The 15,495-nt window shown below is 36.0% G+C and overlaps 1 protein-coding gene across 1 annotated transcript; it reads right to left on the reverse strand.

Moving 5' to 3' along the window:
- Positions 1 to 507: 507 nt before the first annotated feature.
- LOC139125823 (claudin-10-like) lies at positions 508 to 5,421 on the reverse strand. The gene is made up of 3 exons (XM_070691927.1): positions 5,090 to 5,421; positions 1,917 to 2,093; positions 508 to 1,367 (listed from the first exon to the last, which is right to left on the reverse strand). Exons 1-3 carry the CDS (start codon positions 5,286 to 5,288, stop codon positions 1,174 to 1,176), a joined length of 570 nt encoding a protein of 189 aa, XP_070548028.1. The 5' UTR covers positions 5,289 to 5,421; the 3' UTR covers positions 508 to 1,173.
- Between the last annotated feature and the right edge of the window lie 10,074 nt (positions 5,422 to 15,495).

The following is a 15,495-nucleotide window of genomic DNA, read 5'->3' on the forward strand; positions in this document are numbered from 1 at the left end:
GCTTCTCTGAATATGCATTGATGAGTGGCATGTAGTTTCTATGTAAAACAAAAATTGTAAAAAATTCACTGCAGCATTTGACTTTTAAATTATCCACCATAAACTGGAGGACATTCCACGATATTTTTACATGTATGAAATCGAGCCTTCGTATGTTTTCAGATAAATTCTGTTTGTTAATTTCAACAATACAGATTGTTTTGTTTTAGTTGTGATACACATATCTGTGTCTACATAAACTCCTTCTGATATGTTATGTGAGGTACACCTAAGCAGACCAGGTAAGTGAAAAACTTATCAATGGCAAATCTTGTACTTCTCTTACTTTTCATTAAGATATAGTCTTTGGTTCATGCCTTGGTTACTTTGTCATTGCAAGGATTCGCTGGTAAAGATTTGGATTTGCCGGTTTTTTATATTGGCAGTATGGAGTCTGTTGTACAAATGTACCGATGAGGCATTGTCCGACCTATTATTATTCATTAAAGGTTATTTTTTCTATTCTTACATAAATCACGCAGAAGAAGATGATGAGCAAATATTTCAGAAAATTTACTTGCATTGGTGAAACATTGGAATTATTTTATATTACTCAAAGGTGAAACCAAAAGAGCAAACTTTTCTTTCTCATGTATTCGAATTGATCTAGCATGAATCTGGCTCCGAACAACCGCAACACGCAATCATATTATTTCTAAATAGTTTATAGATTCTTTTTGGTATAGTGCCTCTGAAAAAATCACAAATATCTAGACTGCAAGCTGCACATGTGAACTTTGCAACTTGTAGCCTTCTACACTAACACATGGAACTGTCAGTGCCCCATACATAATATTTACACCTTGAAAATGCAGATGAAATGACATGATGCCTGATGAAATTGTGACAATTTTTTTCTTTCACAATCATGTGTACAGTGCTTCTAAAATGTCTCTGACCTTTCCATTTTTAAACAGTTCAGTGGAAGAGCAGACTATTATTTATCTTTTCTTCAATTTCTCATAAAAAAAAATCCCAAAACTGATTTTAGATTTACAATACATTTTATATGTTCGGTTGACATTTTTGCCCATTACATGCTTTGTACTTATTTGTTGCTGTAATGACTGCTACATAAACTCATACTCCTTCAAGACTAAGTCATATTATATTTTAGCTGCTATACGATGGCCGCTACAGATTATCATAGGCGTCATCCCACATGGCGCGAAAGAAATAGGTCAACATAGCCGCGGCAATGACACCGACAGGAATGGAGACCCAGCCAAGGATGATGGAATAACCGAACGAATAATCGATAACAACGTCGCTGTACTCCTTGTTCGTTTCACCTGCATATACACTCGTTCCAGTCAACACCAGCAAACCTATAAAGCATAAATATTTAGATCGTAAAGGGAATTGGACTCTCTCTCTCTCTCTCTCTCTCTCTCTCTCTCTCTCTCTCTCTCTCTCTCTCTCTCTCTCAGAAATCCTGGTTTAATGGATATTAAATAAAATATTCCAAATTGCCTCGACTTTATTGGTTAATCGCACAGTCCTCTTTTCAAAAGATATAACGGCAGACACTAGCGACATTCTCCTATGCGCACCCAAAGATGCGTTGCAACTGCAACATACTGCGAGCAATGCGAATACGAACGTATTCACCAGAAAACGAGTAGGAGATGCGAGTTGATTAGAATTACATCTATTCTAAAACTTTATAAAAGCGTTTAGTTACACTTGTTTAATAATATAAAGTACTGTAAAAGAAAAAACAAGACGAAGAAGAAGAAGACGAGAAGAAAAACAAGACGAAGAAGAAGGACAAGAACAAGAAGGACAAGAAGAGGTGAGTAGGAAGAGAATCAGTGGCAGGCAAAGTGAGCGAAATCAGGAGATTAGTGAATTTGAAAAGTGTATATAATTCACACCTGTTACACAGAAGATCAATCCGTTGATTGCCCAGAAGCGTCTTGTAAAATATTTAAAGAGCGAGTGCTGGGTCTGTCCAGTGCCTTTTCCGATTAGCGCCACCAAAGCTATGATCCAAATTATCCCTGCGACGATCACCGCTGTCAACATAAGACCACGGGCAGCCTTTACGTATCCTGCATAATGATATAGAAGAACTATAATAACATTTGATGAAACTTGGCACAGATGCTGACCTGATAGATATCTAACTGTCCGATGAAGCATTGTACATGATTTATTGGTGTTTCCGTTTAGTACAACGAGCTTTTCACGTTTTTGTCGTTTGGTTTGTTGAGGCTTGCATTGAGCTATTGTACATTTCTCTTTCGTTTTGATATGACCCGGCTAATGCATGGATATCAACATATCTCCGTTTAACTGTATATTGCGATATAACGAGGCATACCATATATTGCTGTGTGAGGCTACAACACTTTAATTGACGAAGCATTTTTTCATGGCTGTACACAAGATTCTGCTCTTGGCCTCCCAGTCTTGTATAACGGAAGCATTCGATGATTTGTGTAAAGTCCGTGATTACGGCAGTACGCGCCTCGAAATTGAAAAACTTATATATAATAAGCTGTTGCTCAAAATTCCTAAGTGAGACTTTCAACCATTCTCTTCCGAAATCAATATTAAAACCTCAGATCGTTGTGTAAAGTTTAGTACAGGAGAAATAAATTACCTAACATTTACCGATATTTGAAACTCAAAATGACCGCCTTCTATATGTTTACTCTACGGGGAAAAACTATGTCGGTGAATATTTTTCTTAATCAAAGAGCTTTAAAATGAGTCCCCATGATATAAAGTAACGAACTGTAATGTTTGAGACACCGAATATCTGTCCCAATTGACTTTAATATGATCAGTGTCTTATTGTGTGCTTATATATAGTATTGAGCATAAATTAAGAGCGATTGGTAACTCAAATTAATGCAATTCAACTCAGATGTACTCTCATGAAACGTTAAATGTAGAAACGGGTATGTAGTTTACGCATCGTCTGCAGACCAGGATCTTCTACTTTACTTTTTTTAATTCTCAGAAACTTTGTCAAAACCGGATACCCTAGCAAACTAGCCAGCACGGTCACATATTTGCATGGAAAGATTAAACATGTAAATATTCTTGTAAATTATCTAATCAATTTATTTCGACGAAATAAACTGGATAACGCGAGCTACACATTCGACGCAGCTGGAACTGGCCGCGTAAATAATCTTGCGAGTATATCACGTGTAAGCTGGGCCATGTTTCAAGAAGCAGTTTTGAAAGCAACACGCTGATCCGGCGAATCGAAATGGAAATCTTAGAAGTCATGACGAGCACGTCCTTCTCCAGTAACCTAGTTGAGCTGGTTTATTCCTTCATTACGTTGCCGTGAACTCATGGAATACCAGGAAAAAGAAGGAATACGAAGTTTTGCATGTGTTATTTTTGAAAACGAAAGTTGACTCAAAATGAATCATCGTTGAGCGATTCATGTCTAATCATGTGTTATATGTAAGTTTAACCTGCTGTCAAGTCGTGTCTGTACAGTATTAAATTTTAAAAGATCTGTCAATGAAAGTTTCAGATTTCTTTAGACTGCTACATGAATCATTTTTGCGTCAGCGTACCAGATATTTTAAATGGACAAGTTAGGTTATTTGCTTAGTAAGTGTTTTAAGTCCAATGAAAGACTGTCAACTGAAAGAAGACGAAGAGAAAATAGGAGTAAGAGTACAAAAATTAACAATTTACATAAGGCCAAGGATAATAAGTCGTGTGGTTTCGGTTACTGCATTTACCGCTTTACTTTAAAGCCATCGGCAAACGTGGAAGTGAAACGAGTAAAAATAATAACATCATGTGATAAATACAAATCTGTGAGATCATCTGTGATGTGTAATCGTCATTCATCGTGGCACGCTACAAACAAGAAACATGGCGGCTTGCGATGTCCATAATGCATATACTCTATTTCATGTAGCAAATGTGATCATGTAGAAGAAGAAAACCATTTGATGCCCTTCGTTAATCACAGGCGAGTGGTGCAACAAAATGTAAAGCAATGCCATCAAAGTTTTTCCAATTGTAAAAATAACTCATGCATTTTCTTTTAGGTGTGCATGCGTTGTCATATCATTGTTGCCTGTTGCTTAGGCTACGAAGAAATTAAACCGAGAATATATTCGCTTCAGTCATGAATAGCGAAAAATAATTAAAAATTGCAAATGCTATGAAGACAAAATGGATTGGCTAAGGCATGTCTGAGATATCCGCTTGGACGGACGAACGGACGGAGGACGACGAAGCCAAACCATAAGTCCCCTGGACTTCATCCGGGGGACTAATACTCACCGCTACATTGTTTCAAATAACTGCAAGACGTTTTTCAATTCGGTCTCATCTCACTTCACGTGATCAACATTTACCTATATCGTATCTACGAATTTAAGCAAAGTGAAAGTAATTTTCATGTTCGCCCTTTCCTTTGTCTTTGTACGAATTGAAGAGTCAAAATTAAATTTGTTGAAAAATTTCTTACATGTAAGTTAGAATAACGTATGCAGAGTATTTTTGGCGTCATGTTTGTGCAGTTGTAATGCTCCTAAAGTTCTTATCGATTGCAACAGTCTTCTTTCCTTTTAGCACTTAATAATCCTACACAATCTGGCACTTTTAAAATACAGTTTTGTATAACTTTTTTGACCAAATGTACAGTCTGTGGAGATTGACATTGAATCACTGCTTTTGATAAAATGACAATTAATCTGAAAGCAGTCAATTTATGTACGCAAATAGAACACAATTGATATGGGTAATTCAACGCAACGTGCTCAGGTTTCGTCTCCGTTTAAGAAGCGTGTCAATGTAACAAAACGAAAGTTGACTTCTTTATCAATTTTCTGGAAAATATGAACGTTGTGCAATTTTGTCATCGATTGTGTCGTGTTGAGCTAAACATGTTAACAGAAAACAATTCAAGTTTACTGTTAATATCACTATAATTGAGCATTTATCCCCGTTTGGGTACGATTTTCAACTAGTGCAAACCATAATGGCATATGCCCAGTTACTCGTAGGTGCAAACTTGCCATGTCGAACATCGAACTTATACGAAACTTTGCAGTAACCAAACCTTTGAGTATGGAATCGGGCAGGGTTGCACAGACGCGTACTCCATGAATGTTTTCAAAGCATGACTTCCACAGTCCGTAGTACGTTTCCGAGCCTAGAGACGAAATCACCACCCAGTAGTTGGTCGCCGTGCTCACGATGTAAAATAGGACTGTTACACCTGCCACTACAACGCTAGAGATAGGTCCGACGAGAGACATCGTTGGTAAGTCCACTTCTTGTAGCTTTCTGTATCTCTTGAAAACTGATACGCAACGCTTCAAGCTAAAGAAATGCTAATTGAACGAAGAGTAGGCCTCGAAGGAGACGCTTAAATGTGGCACGAAGTAGTCACGGGATGTATTTAGGCGGGTCAAAGCATGAACCATTATTGAAAAAGGTATGGATATATAAACAGCGTGTAAGGATAGAGTATGAGAAGAAGTTACGGTTTAGTTACATTTGTGTTTGAGAAGTTATTCCAATCGATAATCATTGACATTGCGACAAGAACGATGGGGTAAAATTCATATTAAGATTTTGATATTTCTTTGTGTCTCATCGAATATGTGCGACGAGTATCCATATAAAGTCCCCCTGTCTGATAGATGCCTTAAACGGGAAGTTATAGGACCTTGGGCGCACAATATGGTAATTAGTGATGACGCAGCCATTTGCATACACTGAGCGGAAGTTTGTTTTAGAAGTTTTTGTTTTATTTTTATTTCTAATCCAACAGGCGAACCCAATTACAGGATGAGGTACGCATAACCCAGTACCCGATGGACGACTGAAGAGAAAAGTGCCTTGCTCAGGGGCATAACACCGCCATTCTCCGATAGTGGGTCCGGTACCCTAACCACTGTCCCACGGCGCCTTCTTCTCATAGCGTCGCTTTGACTGTATGATAAATTTGAATAATCAGGATGGGCACTTTAGTGACATATGCAAAGAGGGGTCAAATAGTCGTACAGGAAACACTTTTTGAAACACATGCATTCTCCGACAAAAAGGAACAATTTTTCTGTTTATTTTTTTACTCAAGTTTATCACTATATATTCACAGACATCGTTTGAAAGATTAAATGACAATGAACGCCTGAAACATGGCAGACTTATGGGACCAAACACGGCACTTCCTATCTGTACCGTGGCTTCTTTTACATTTGCCATGATTTACAATAATCCGGCTTTTATAGGGGAAGTTCCGCTTTAACGACCGGAAGTGCGCTATAACAGCGAGTTAACCACCACAAAAGTAAATACGTTTATATTTTTATGCGTAATTACTGTAATGTTTGCTGCATTCTGGCTGCAAGGATAAGAGCCATGATTTGCATATCACATGGTACACCAGGCCTAAGTCTAATCGTAATGAAGCAAATAGATCGATTTTGGCAAACTATGCCCTGAGTTCATGCAGCGTGAATGGAGGTTAACGTGTTAAGATCGGTTTGATCGCACAGACTCTGTAATTACTAACTCAAGCGCTAGCCGCGACAAACATTCGAAACGTAGCGAAAGATAAAAATGGACAAGAGAATTAAGATACTAGATAAAATACATTAAAAACGCCCGAGCTACGATTCCATGATTCGCATTATTGAGCTCGAATGCATACCGATCTATATCTTCAATGGAAAAGTAATCATGTACTTAATGCAAAGTTGTCAGTACCGAGTTCACTGTTTTTAACAGGGCAGAAAACGTATACACAAATCAAGAAGACAGAAAGAAGGACTTTGAACATAAAAGCCATGTTTTAAAACAGAATCGTTTTCCGACATGGGGCAGATCAAAGTAAAGTACCATCAAATCGACCAAAAACAAGCAAATGACCTACTACCAGGAACACAATAACAGCAAGAAGGTTTCATCGTGATACCATGCATCGAAAGCACCTGAGAAAGAATCAATCAGGAATACACACAACAAAAGAGAGGAATACAGACATACTTCAAAACCAGCAACACACTTCGAGATATCCTAGTAAAACCCAAAGATAAAAACAAGAAGAGAACGTGAAAGATGCCATCTACCAAATAGATTGTGCAACACCGGGGTGCAATGCCTATTACATAGGGGAGACCAGCAGACCTCTCAGGGAACGCTTTGAAGAACACAAGAAAAAAGATCAATAAGCTATCCGACGCCTTATTTCAGAAATTAAACACAAACCTCCAGAATTGTCTTCTTTGTCAGTCAAAGTCATTGATAAAGAACAACACGTGGACAAAAGACGATTATTAGAGGCCGTGTACATTAATGTAAACAATCCACCACTCAACGCCAATGTTGGAAAATATGAGATACCACTCATCTATGGTGACATCCTGAAAGTCAGTGGACAGTTCAATGTCAGCACTTAACACATTTTCTGTGACAATAAAACGTTTTCACACCTAGAGTTTTTCACACCTTCAGCTGTTTAAATGCCTGCATTTGGATCATTCTGTCAGATCAGGTATATATGGACACCGATGAAGGACAAGCGATTTGTTCGAAACATGTATCTGTTTTTGCTAATTCACAGTGGAAGAAGAGAACTTTTCAATGATGTCCACACACAGTATCATTAAAAATATTATATTCCAAAACTCTTCTGCAAATAATGTTAGAATTTCGTCAACGTGGTCTGACGGGGAGATACAATATTGCGATGAACTCTCCTACTTTACAAAACAAAGGCGGATTGGAATTCTGCAGATGTAGCAAAGTGGCGATGAAATTCATGTGGCACTTGTAAACATGATATCAATAAACATGATATCAATAACCAATATTGCTGCTTCGATAATTGTAGCCTGCCCTATTTCCAATATATTTGTATTTCCCTCTAGTCAGATCGAGTGTGACGTCAGCGAAGACGAGGGTTACCCCAACATATCAGCAGTATCCCTCCGCACCGGTTTGCGATGCGATCTGAATTAACAGCCGAAGAAACAGTATATCTTAAAGCAGAACTCCAAGGTCCAATATGTGCAACACTTAAAAGTCGTATTGAACAATAGGCAGCCTCTCTTGTTGGTGTACTTTAACATTTGATATCAGCCACATGCAAAGTGAAAAAGACATCTCACATAAGATGGAATGAACAACAACTGATATATGTGAATGTAGAATTTAATTAGTCACTAAAGTATAATTCATCGACAGAAAAAAATGTACAATGTAATCCAGCAATGACAAAGTAGCCAGCATTTTTACGCCAGCATCTATATTAATATATCATGCTTAATAAGAGCCCCTATGGTCTGTTGATATTAAAATGCAGCAAATCCTGTGTAATGAATATCTATAAGAAGGATCAATTGCTTGAATGGTCTGAAATTGATACAGAAGGAGTGTGTGCCAGACCCAGTGTCAAACGTTATGCTAGCAGTATTGTACAGGTCACATGTAGGTTGTGAAAACTGCCAATATTCAATTTCATATCAGTTGTCTGTAATTTAAATTTTTTCCATGTTTCGCCAATTTGGGTCAAGTTAATCCAGGTATATCCCGAAATTGGAACGTTATTAAATATTCAAATTAGAAATTGGCTGAAGTAGAAATGCTTTATGACTTTCAATAATGCTGTTACAGTATCATAGTATCTTCAATGTACATAGCAAATTTCGTAAACTTTTGTCGAGCCAATCAAGATATATAACCGTAATTAGGAAAGTTCATTGAATATGCAAATTAGGAATTAGTCGCAGTAAATATCCAAAATGACTTTAAATAATGTTGTATCATAGTATCTTCAATGTACATAGCAAGTTCGTCAAGTTTGGTCAAGTCAATCAAGATATATGACCCTAATTAGGAAAGATAATTTAATACGCAAATTCGGAATTGGCTGAAGTTAAAACGAATTTCAGTAATGTTAAATCATAGTATCTTCAATATTCATAATAAGTTTCGTCAATTTTGATTCAGTCAATTCAGATATATATCCCTAATTAGGAAAGTTCATTAAATATGCAAATTAGAAGTTAACATTAATGTCACACCCTTATGTCTTTCATGGCCGATAAATACTTGTGTGATCAATATTTTGAGATATCGCGCCAACAGACAGACAGACAGACAGACAGACAGACACACACACACACACACACACACACATTCACACACAGATATGTCTTCAGATATATTGAGTCTAATAAAGCTGCTGTGTGCAGCAAATTTATAATATTTTTAAAGAAACCGATATTTTTTGAAAGAAACAAAGTAACACGACAGGGTTTGCCGTTTATGATCACATATATATGGAAACTTAACAATGCAAATTATAATTATCATTTATTATATGCAACAATAAATACAATAATAAAGAGTGTTATATGAAACAAGAAAAGAAAAATACTGTAACATTACTTAAAAATGGTGGATTTTTAAAATGTACAAGTACATAGTACTCCTCTTCAACTTTGAATTTAGTAACAGACATGATTTGTCAGAACAAATCTGCTTTCGTATTCCAAGGGAAGTACGATGGCTTGCTAACACCGATGGAAATAAGTTTTTAATATTTTTGTGGAATTCTCGGCAAGTGTTTTTCGGTGATTTTACGTGTTGTTTGCAGCGGGGTCTTTCTATTTCTTTGCACTCGATAATTTGCCTAATAAATACACAAAAAAGCAAATCACATCGAACTAAGGTACGATTTATCGATACATAAAGCTGGAATTGATGTGAAGGCATGCGGCCACAAGGATTCCCAAGAATATATTTTAATTTGTCAAGTGTTGAATATAATAGAGACACGTAAAGTAATGCAAACAAAGAGTGTCTTATATTCTGACAATGTCAGGAAAAATATTTCACTTAAAAATAATTCAAGCTGTCAGCCATTTCTTTGTCATTGAATATTTACTGAAATTCAAACCAAATTCGTTTATGGTTCGATCACGGTCTCTGTGGTTCGAAGGCGACGGCCGCTGTGGTACATTCATCAGAAATATACGAAGCTGGGATACACAATGGCCGCTACATGCACCTAAGTTTGAGACGGATTTCTCTCACAGAAGTCACAACTTATTCAATAAACAAGCAACAATGCATAGTTTACAATACATCTCCGAAATCAAACCTGCTATTTGCATTTGCGTCAAAAACAACCTGCTCTGCATATTCAGTTGCGATTGGCAACGGGACCAGCACCTTCAACCTCGCCTTTCAACATTGAATGACCACTTTCTAACAACAGCAGCGGATAATTGAACTTATCAGCTCTGTGATGGAAGCCAATCGTTGAAATATACATACTGCGAGCTTCGAAAGTAAGATAAAATGAAAACCAGATAAGAACTGAACATGCTCACGTGTTTTACAACAGGTTCATTAATAGTAGTGCGCTTCACAGAACAATAAGATATATGTTATCACTGTAAGAAGCAGGTTTTTTTCAACATTGCACAGTACTCTCAGATTTTAATCACTAATTACAAAACTTTATTTAATATGCAAATGAGCTGTTAATTAACTTGACACTGCTCAATGCTTCATGGGACAATTAGATATCCATCAGATCAACATTTGTAGCATGTTTCATTTAATTTAATGCTGTAATTTAGAGTAATGTCACTAATTACGAAGTTCATTAAATATGCAAATAATCCCTAAATTAACTTGACACTATTCAATGATTCATAGCACAATTGAAATATTTATCAAATCAATATCTGTAGCACGTTTCACAAAATTTGGTGCCGTAATTTCAGAGTTACATACCTAATTACAAAGTTTATTAAATATGCAAATGAACCCTTAATTAACTTTACACTACTAAATGCTTTACAACACAGTTAGATATCTGTCAAATCAGTATACGCAGCAGTTTTCATTACATTTGATGCAGTTATTTCGGAGTATATGACTAATTATAAAACTTCATGAAATATGCAAATGAGCTAATTATTACCTTGACACTGTTCAATGCTTCTCAGTACAATTGGATATTTATCAGATCAACATCTGTAGCAAGTTTCATCAAAATTAACGCTGTAATTTTGGAGTAATATCACTAATTACAAAGTTCATTAAATATGCAAATAAACCCTTAATTAACTTCACACAAGTAAATGCTCTACACCACAATTAGATATCTGTCGGATCAGTATCTGCAGCAGATTTCATTACATTTGGTGCAGTTATTTTGGAGTTATATCACTAATTACAAAACTTCATAAAATATGCAAATGACCTATTTGTTAACTTGACACTGCCAAATGTTTCTCAGTACAATTAGATATTTATCAAAACAATATCTGTACCCAATTTCAAAGACTTAAGTGCCGTAATTTCAGAGTTATATACCTAATTACAAATTTCATTAAATATGCAAATGAACCCCTAATTAATTTCACACATCTTAATGCTTTACACTACGGTTAGATATCAGTCGGACCAGTATCTGCAGCAGATTTCATCACATTTGGTCAAGTTATATTGGAGTTATATGACTAATTACAAAACTTCATAAAATATGCAAATGACCTATTTATTAACTTGACACTGCCCAATGCTTCAAAGTATAATTAGATATATATCCGATCAATATTTGTTGCAAGTATCATGAAGTTTGGTACAGGAATTTCAGAGTTATCTCACTAATAACAAAAGTTCATTAAATATGCAAATGAGAAGGTAATTAACATGACACTCACAGTACCATCATAATGTTCTGAGATTGTCATCTGTGAAAAGTTTCATGAAATTTTGTGCAGTATTTCTTGATATATGTCTACTCTGTCATTACCGTCTCCATAGGGAAACCATTGTACGGAAAAAAAACGATATTGCATAACTTCATTAATATGCAAACCACACTAACCAAAATCTAATCAGTTCTTGCAAGTAGCATATGGTACCTGTGTACCACATCTGACTTGAATCCGTTCAGGCGTTTTTGAGTTATCGTGTAAACAGACAGACAGACACACACACTAACACACACACACACACACGGACAGACAGACAGACATCGCTATGACAATAGCCCACGTGTTTACACACGTGAGCTAATATTGACTTTAATAGTTCAGGAGAAAATTTTCTCAGGCGTTGTATTGGTTTCATATCTAGCCTACGAGCGTTCCGTGCTCAGTACAAGCTTGCACGCCAAAAATAAACAATAAGGGGAAAGTCAACAAACTCTGGCATGGCAGTCGATTGTAACGTTTTTAAGCAACCGTAAGTTAGAACCTTCTGCTGTTTTAGTTGGTAGTGAAAACTTTCGATCCACGGCCAAAAATCCGGCCTTCGCTTTATAGGCATTCTGTCCAGTCCCTTACACAACTCATTTGGACTTTTCATTCTACATAAACTGAACAATGTAACAGATGTGAACTGAATGTCCTCACGTGTTTTACAACATGTCTGACAGGTCCATTAATAGTGGAGCGCTTCACAGAACATTCAGATATCTGTGATGTCATTATATGTAGCAGGTTTCATCAACTTTCGCACAGTACTCTCACAGTAAAATCACTAATTACAAAACCTTATTTAATATGCAAATGAGCTGTTTATTAACTTAACATTGCTCAATGTTTTATGGGACAATTAGATATCTATCAGCTCAACGTATGTAGCACGCTTCATCAAATGCAATACTGTAATTTTAGAGTAATTTACTAATTACAAAATTCATTTATTTGCGAATGAACCCTCGATTAGCTTGACAATGCTCAATGTTTCATATTACAATTAGATATTTATCAGATTAATAACTGTAGCAGGTTTCACCAAAGTTGGTGACGCAATTTCAAAGTTATATACCAATTGCAAAGTTCATTAAATATGTAAATGTATTATTAATTAACTTATCACTACTAAACGCTTAACACCAAAGTCAGATATCTGTTGGATCAGTATCTGCAGCAGAATTCATCAAATTTAGTGCATTTATTTCGGAGGTGTATGGCTAATTACAAAACTTCATAAAATATGCAAATGAGCTACTTATCAATTCTAAGTGTAAATATATATATTTATATATATATATATATATATATATATATATATATATATATATATATATATATATATATATATATATATATATATATATATATATATATATATATATATATATATATATCAGATCAATATTTGTTGTATGTATCATCACATTTCGTGCAGGAATTTCAGAGTTATGTCACTAATTACAAAAGTTCATTAAATATGCCAATGCGCAAATATTTGACATGACACTCACAGTATCATCCTATTGTTTTGAGACTGTCATCTGTGAAAAGTTTCATGAAATTTTGTGCACTAGTTCTTGATAAATGTTGACACTGTCATTACTGTCTCCATAGGGAAACCATTATATTAAAAAAGTGATATTGCATAACTTCATTTACATGCAAGCCACACTAACCAAAATCTAAACAGTTCTTGCAAGTAGCATATCGTACCTGTCTTTCAAATCTGACTTGAATCTGTTCAGGCGTTTTTGAGTTATCGTGTAAACAGACAGACGGACAGACACACACACACACACACATACTGACAGACAGACAGACATCGCTATGACATTAGCTCATGTGTGTGAACACGTGAGCTAAAAATGTGACCCTCCGCTAGGGCAAGTTTGTAAAACGTGACCCTCTTTAAATTCCTCCCTTATTGATGGATAACAACACCTTTCTGAACAGTTGCAGCAAACAATGAAATCGGACTGACAGCTACTTGATATTTCATTTCAAAGTTATATAATCCAATAATCTGAATTTGAAGGGTAAACTAGCATTTTACATCCACCAACATTTGATTTTGTTAGTATGAACTTATATACAGTACACTGTATGAATCTCTTAACAACATTGCTAATATGATTTTTTTTCTCAATGAACAGAGGACCAATATATTTTTTATTGTTAGGGGAGTCATAAATTGTTGAGCTTAAGCGTTGGGAATCATATTTTTTCAGCAGTTGATGGGCGGAGGGTCCTTTATTTCGGGCCAGCATCTTTCAAAATCCCACGGCCCTCCCCCTGGTAATTTACGCCCAGTCCGTAATTGTATGATTTGCTTCATGGTGCAGCAACACTACGCCGTATATAAGCTAGTGAAGTAGACCTGTATAGCCATTAGCGAATTGGAACATCTCATGATCAGTTTTCCTGGCACAGCAGGGAGTCAGTCTGCTGAATTTCCTCGTGCTGGGCAAAAAACTTCTCGCGACGTGAATTCAAAGCCGGTCACGTCCGAGCATCTAGAATATTGTTGTGACCCTGAAGGAACCATGTAAAACCCTCTCGGTTTTGCAACAACAGCTAACAATTTTATACGAGACCTCCCTTTCACTGAAGAAATTCCTTTCGTTTTGCCTTGCCATGTATTGTATTAATAAAGTATTGTCAACGTTTGTATTATTCTGATCAGAAATGGAAATTTAAGATATTAAAAATATTATATTTCAAAAACACTTCTGCAAATAATGTTATTTTAATGGTCTAATGACGAGGGTACAAAACGGCGATGAGCTCTCCCAAGTTTACAAAACAAAGGCAGATTGGAAATCTGCAGATGTATTAAAGTTGCGATGAAATTCACCTGACACTTGTGAACATGATATCAATAAACATAATATCAACCACAATATTGCTGCTTTGATAATTGTAACCGGCCTTGTTTTCAATATATTTATATTTCCCTGTATTCGAGTGTGACGTCAGCAAAGACGAGGGTTTCCCAAACATATCGGCAGTATCCATCCGAACGCGTATGCGAAGTGGTCTGAATTAACAGCTGAAGGAACAGTATGTCGTATAAGAGAACTCCAAGGTCTAATATTTACGTGCATCAACGACAGAAAAAATGTACAATATAATCCAGCAATGACAAAGTAACTAGCATTTTTCACGCTAGCATCTATACCAATATATCGTACTCAATGAGAGCCCCTCGGGTTCGTAAATATTTAATTGTAGCATATCTTGTTTAACGAATATCTATAAGAAAGGGATCAATTGCTTGGATGGTCTGAAATTGATACAGAAGGAGTGTGTGCCAGACCCAGTGTCAAAAGTTATGCTAGCAGTACTATACAGGTCATGTGTAGGTTGTGAAAACTGCCGATATTTACGTTCATATCAGTTTACATATTATACTATGGGTTTATGTTGTGAAGAATACGATACATTTCCTCACAGTTTATACGAGTAAGTCCTGATCGTTAACATCATTCGTCTTGCTCTTCACTCACTTTTTTCAAAAAACCAGGAATACATTCTCCGGTAATTAATAACTTTTCAATAATATTGATTTCCGTTGGCTCTCCAGCCTGAATAATTCCAATAAATATAGCCGCATCAATACACGTTATTAAATGAATATGCATTATGCTATTGTAGTGTGCACGTGTATAATACGCCCACATCGTTGTTCATGCATACATGCATACGTATTCATTTATTTTATCGAAGTCATGTT

This window comes from Ptychodera flava (assembly GCF_041260155.1).
Source record: "Ptychodera flava strain L36383 chromosome 3 unlocalized genomic scaffold, AS_Pfla_20210202 Scaffold_26__1_contigs__length_13983176_pilon, whole genome shotgun sequence".
NCBI classification, from domain to species: Eukaryota; Metazoa; Hemichordata; class Enteropneusta; family Ptychoderidae; genus Ptychodera; species Ptychodera flava.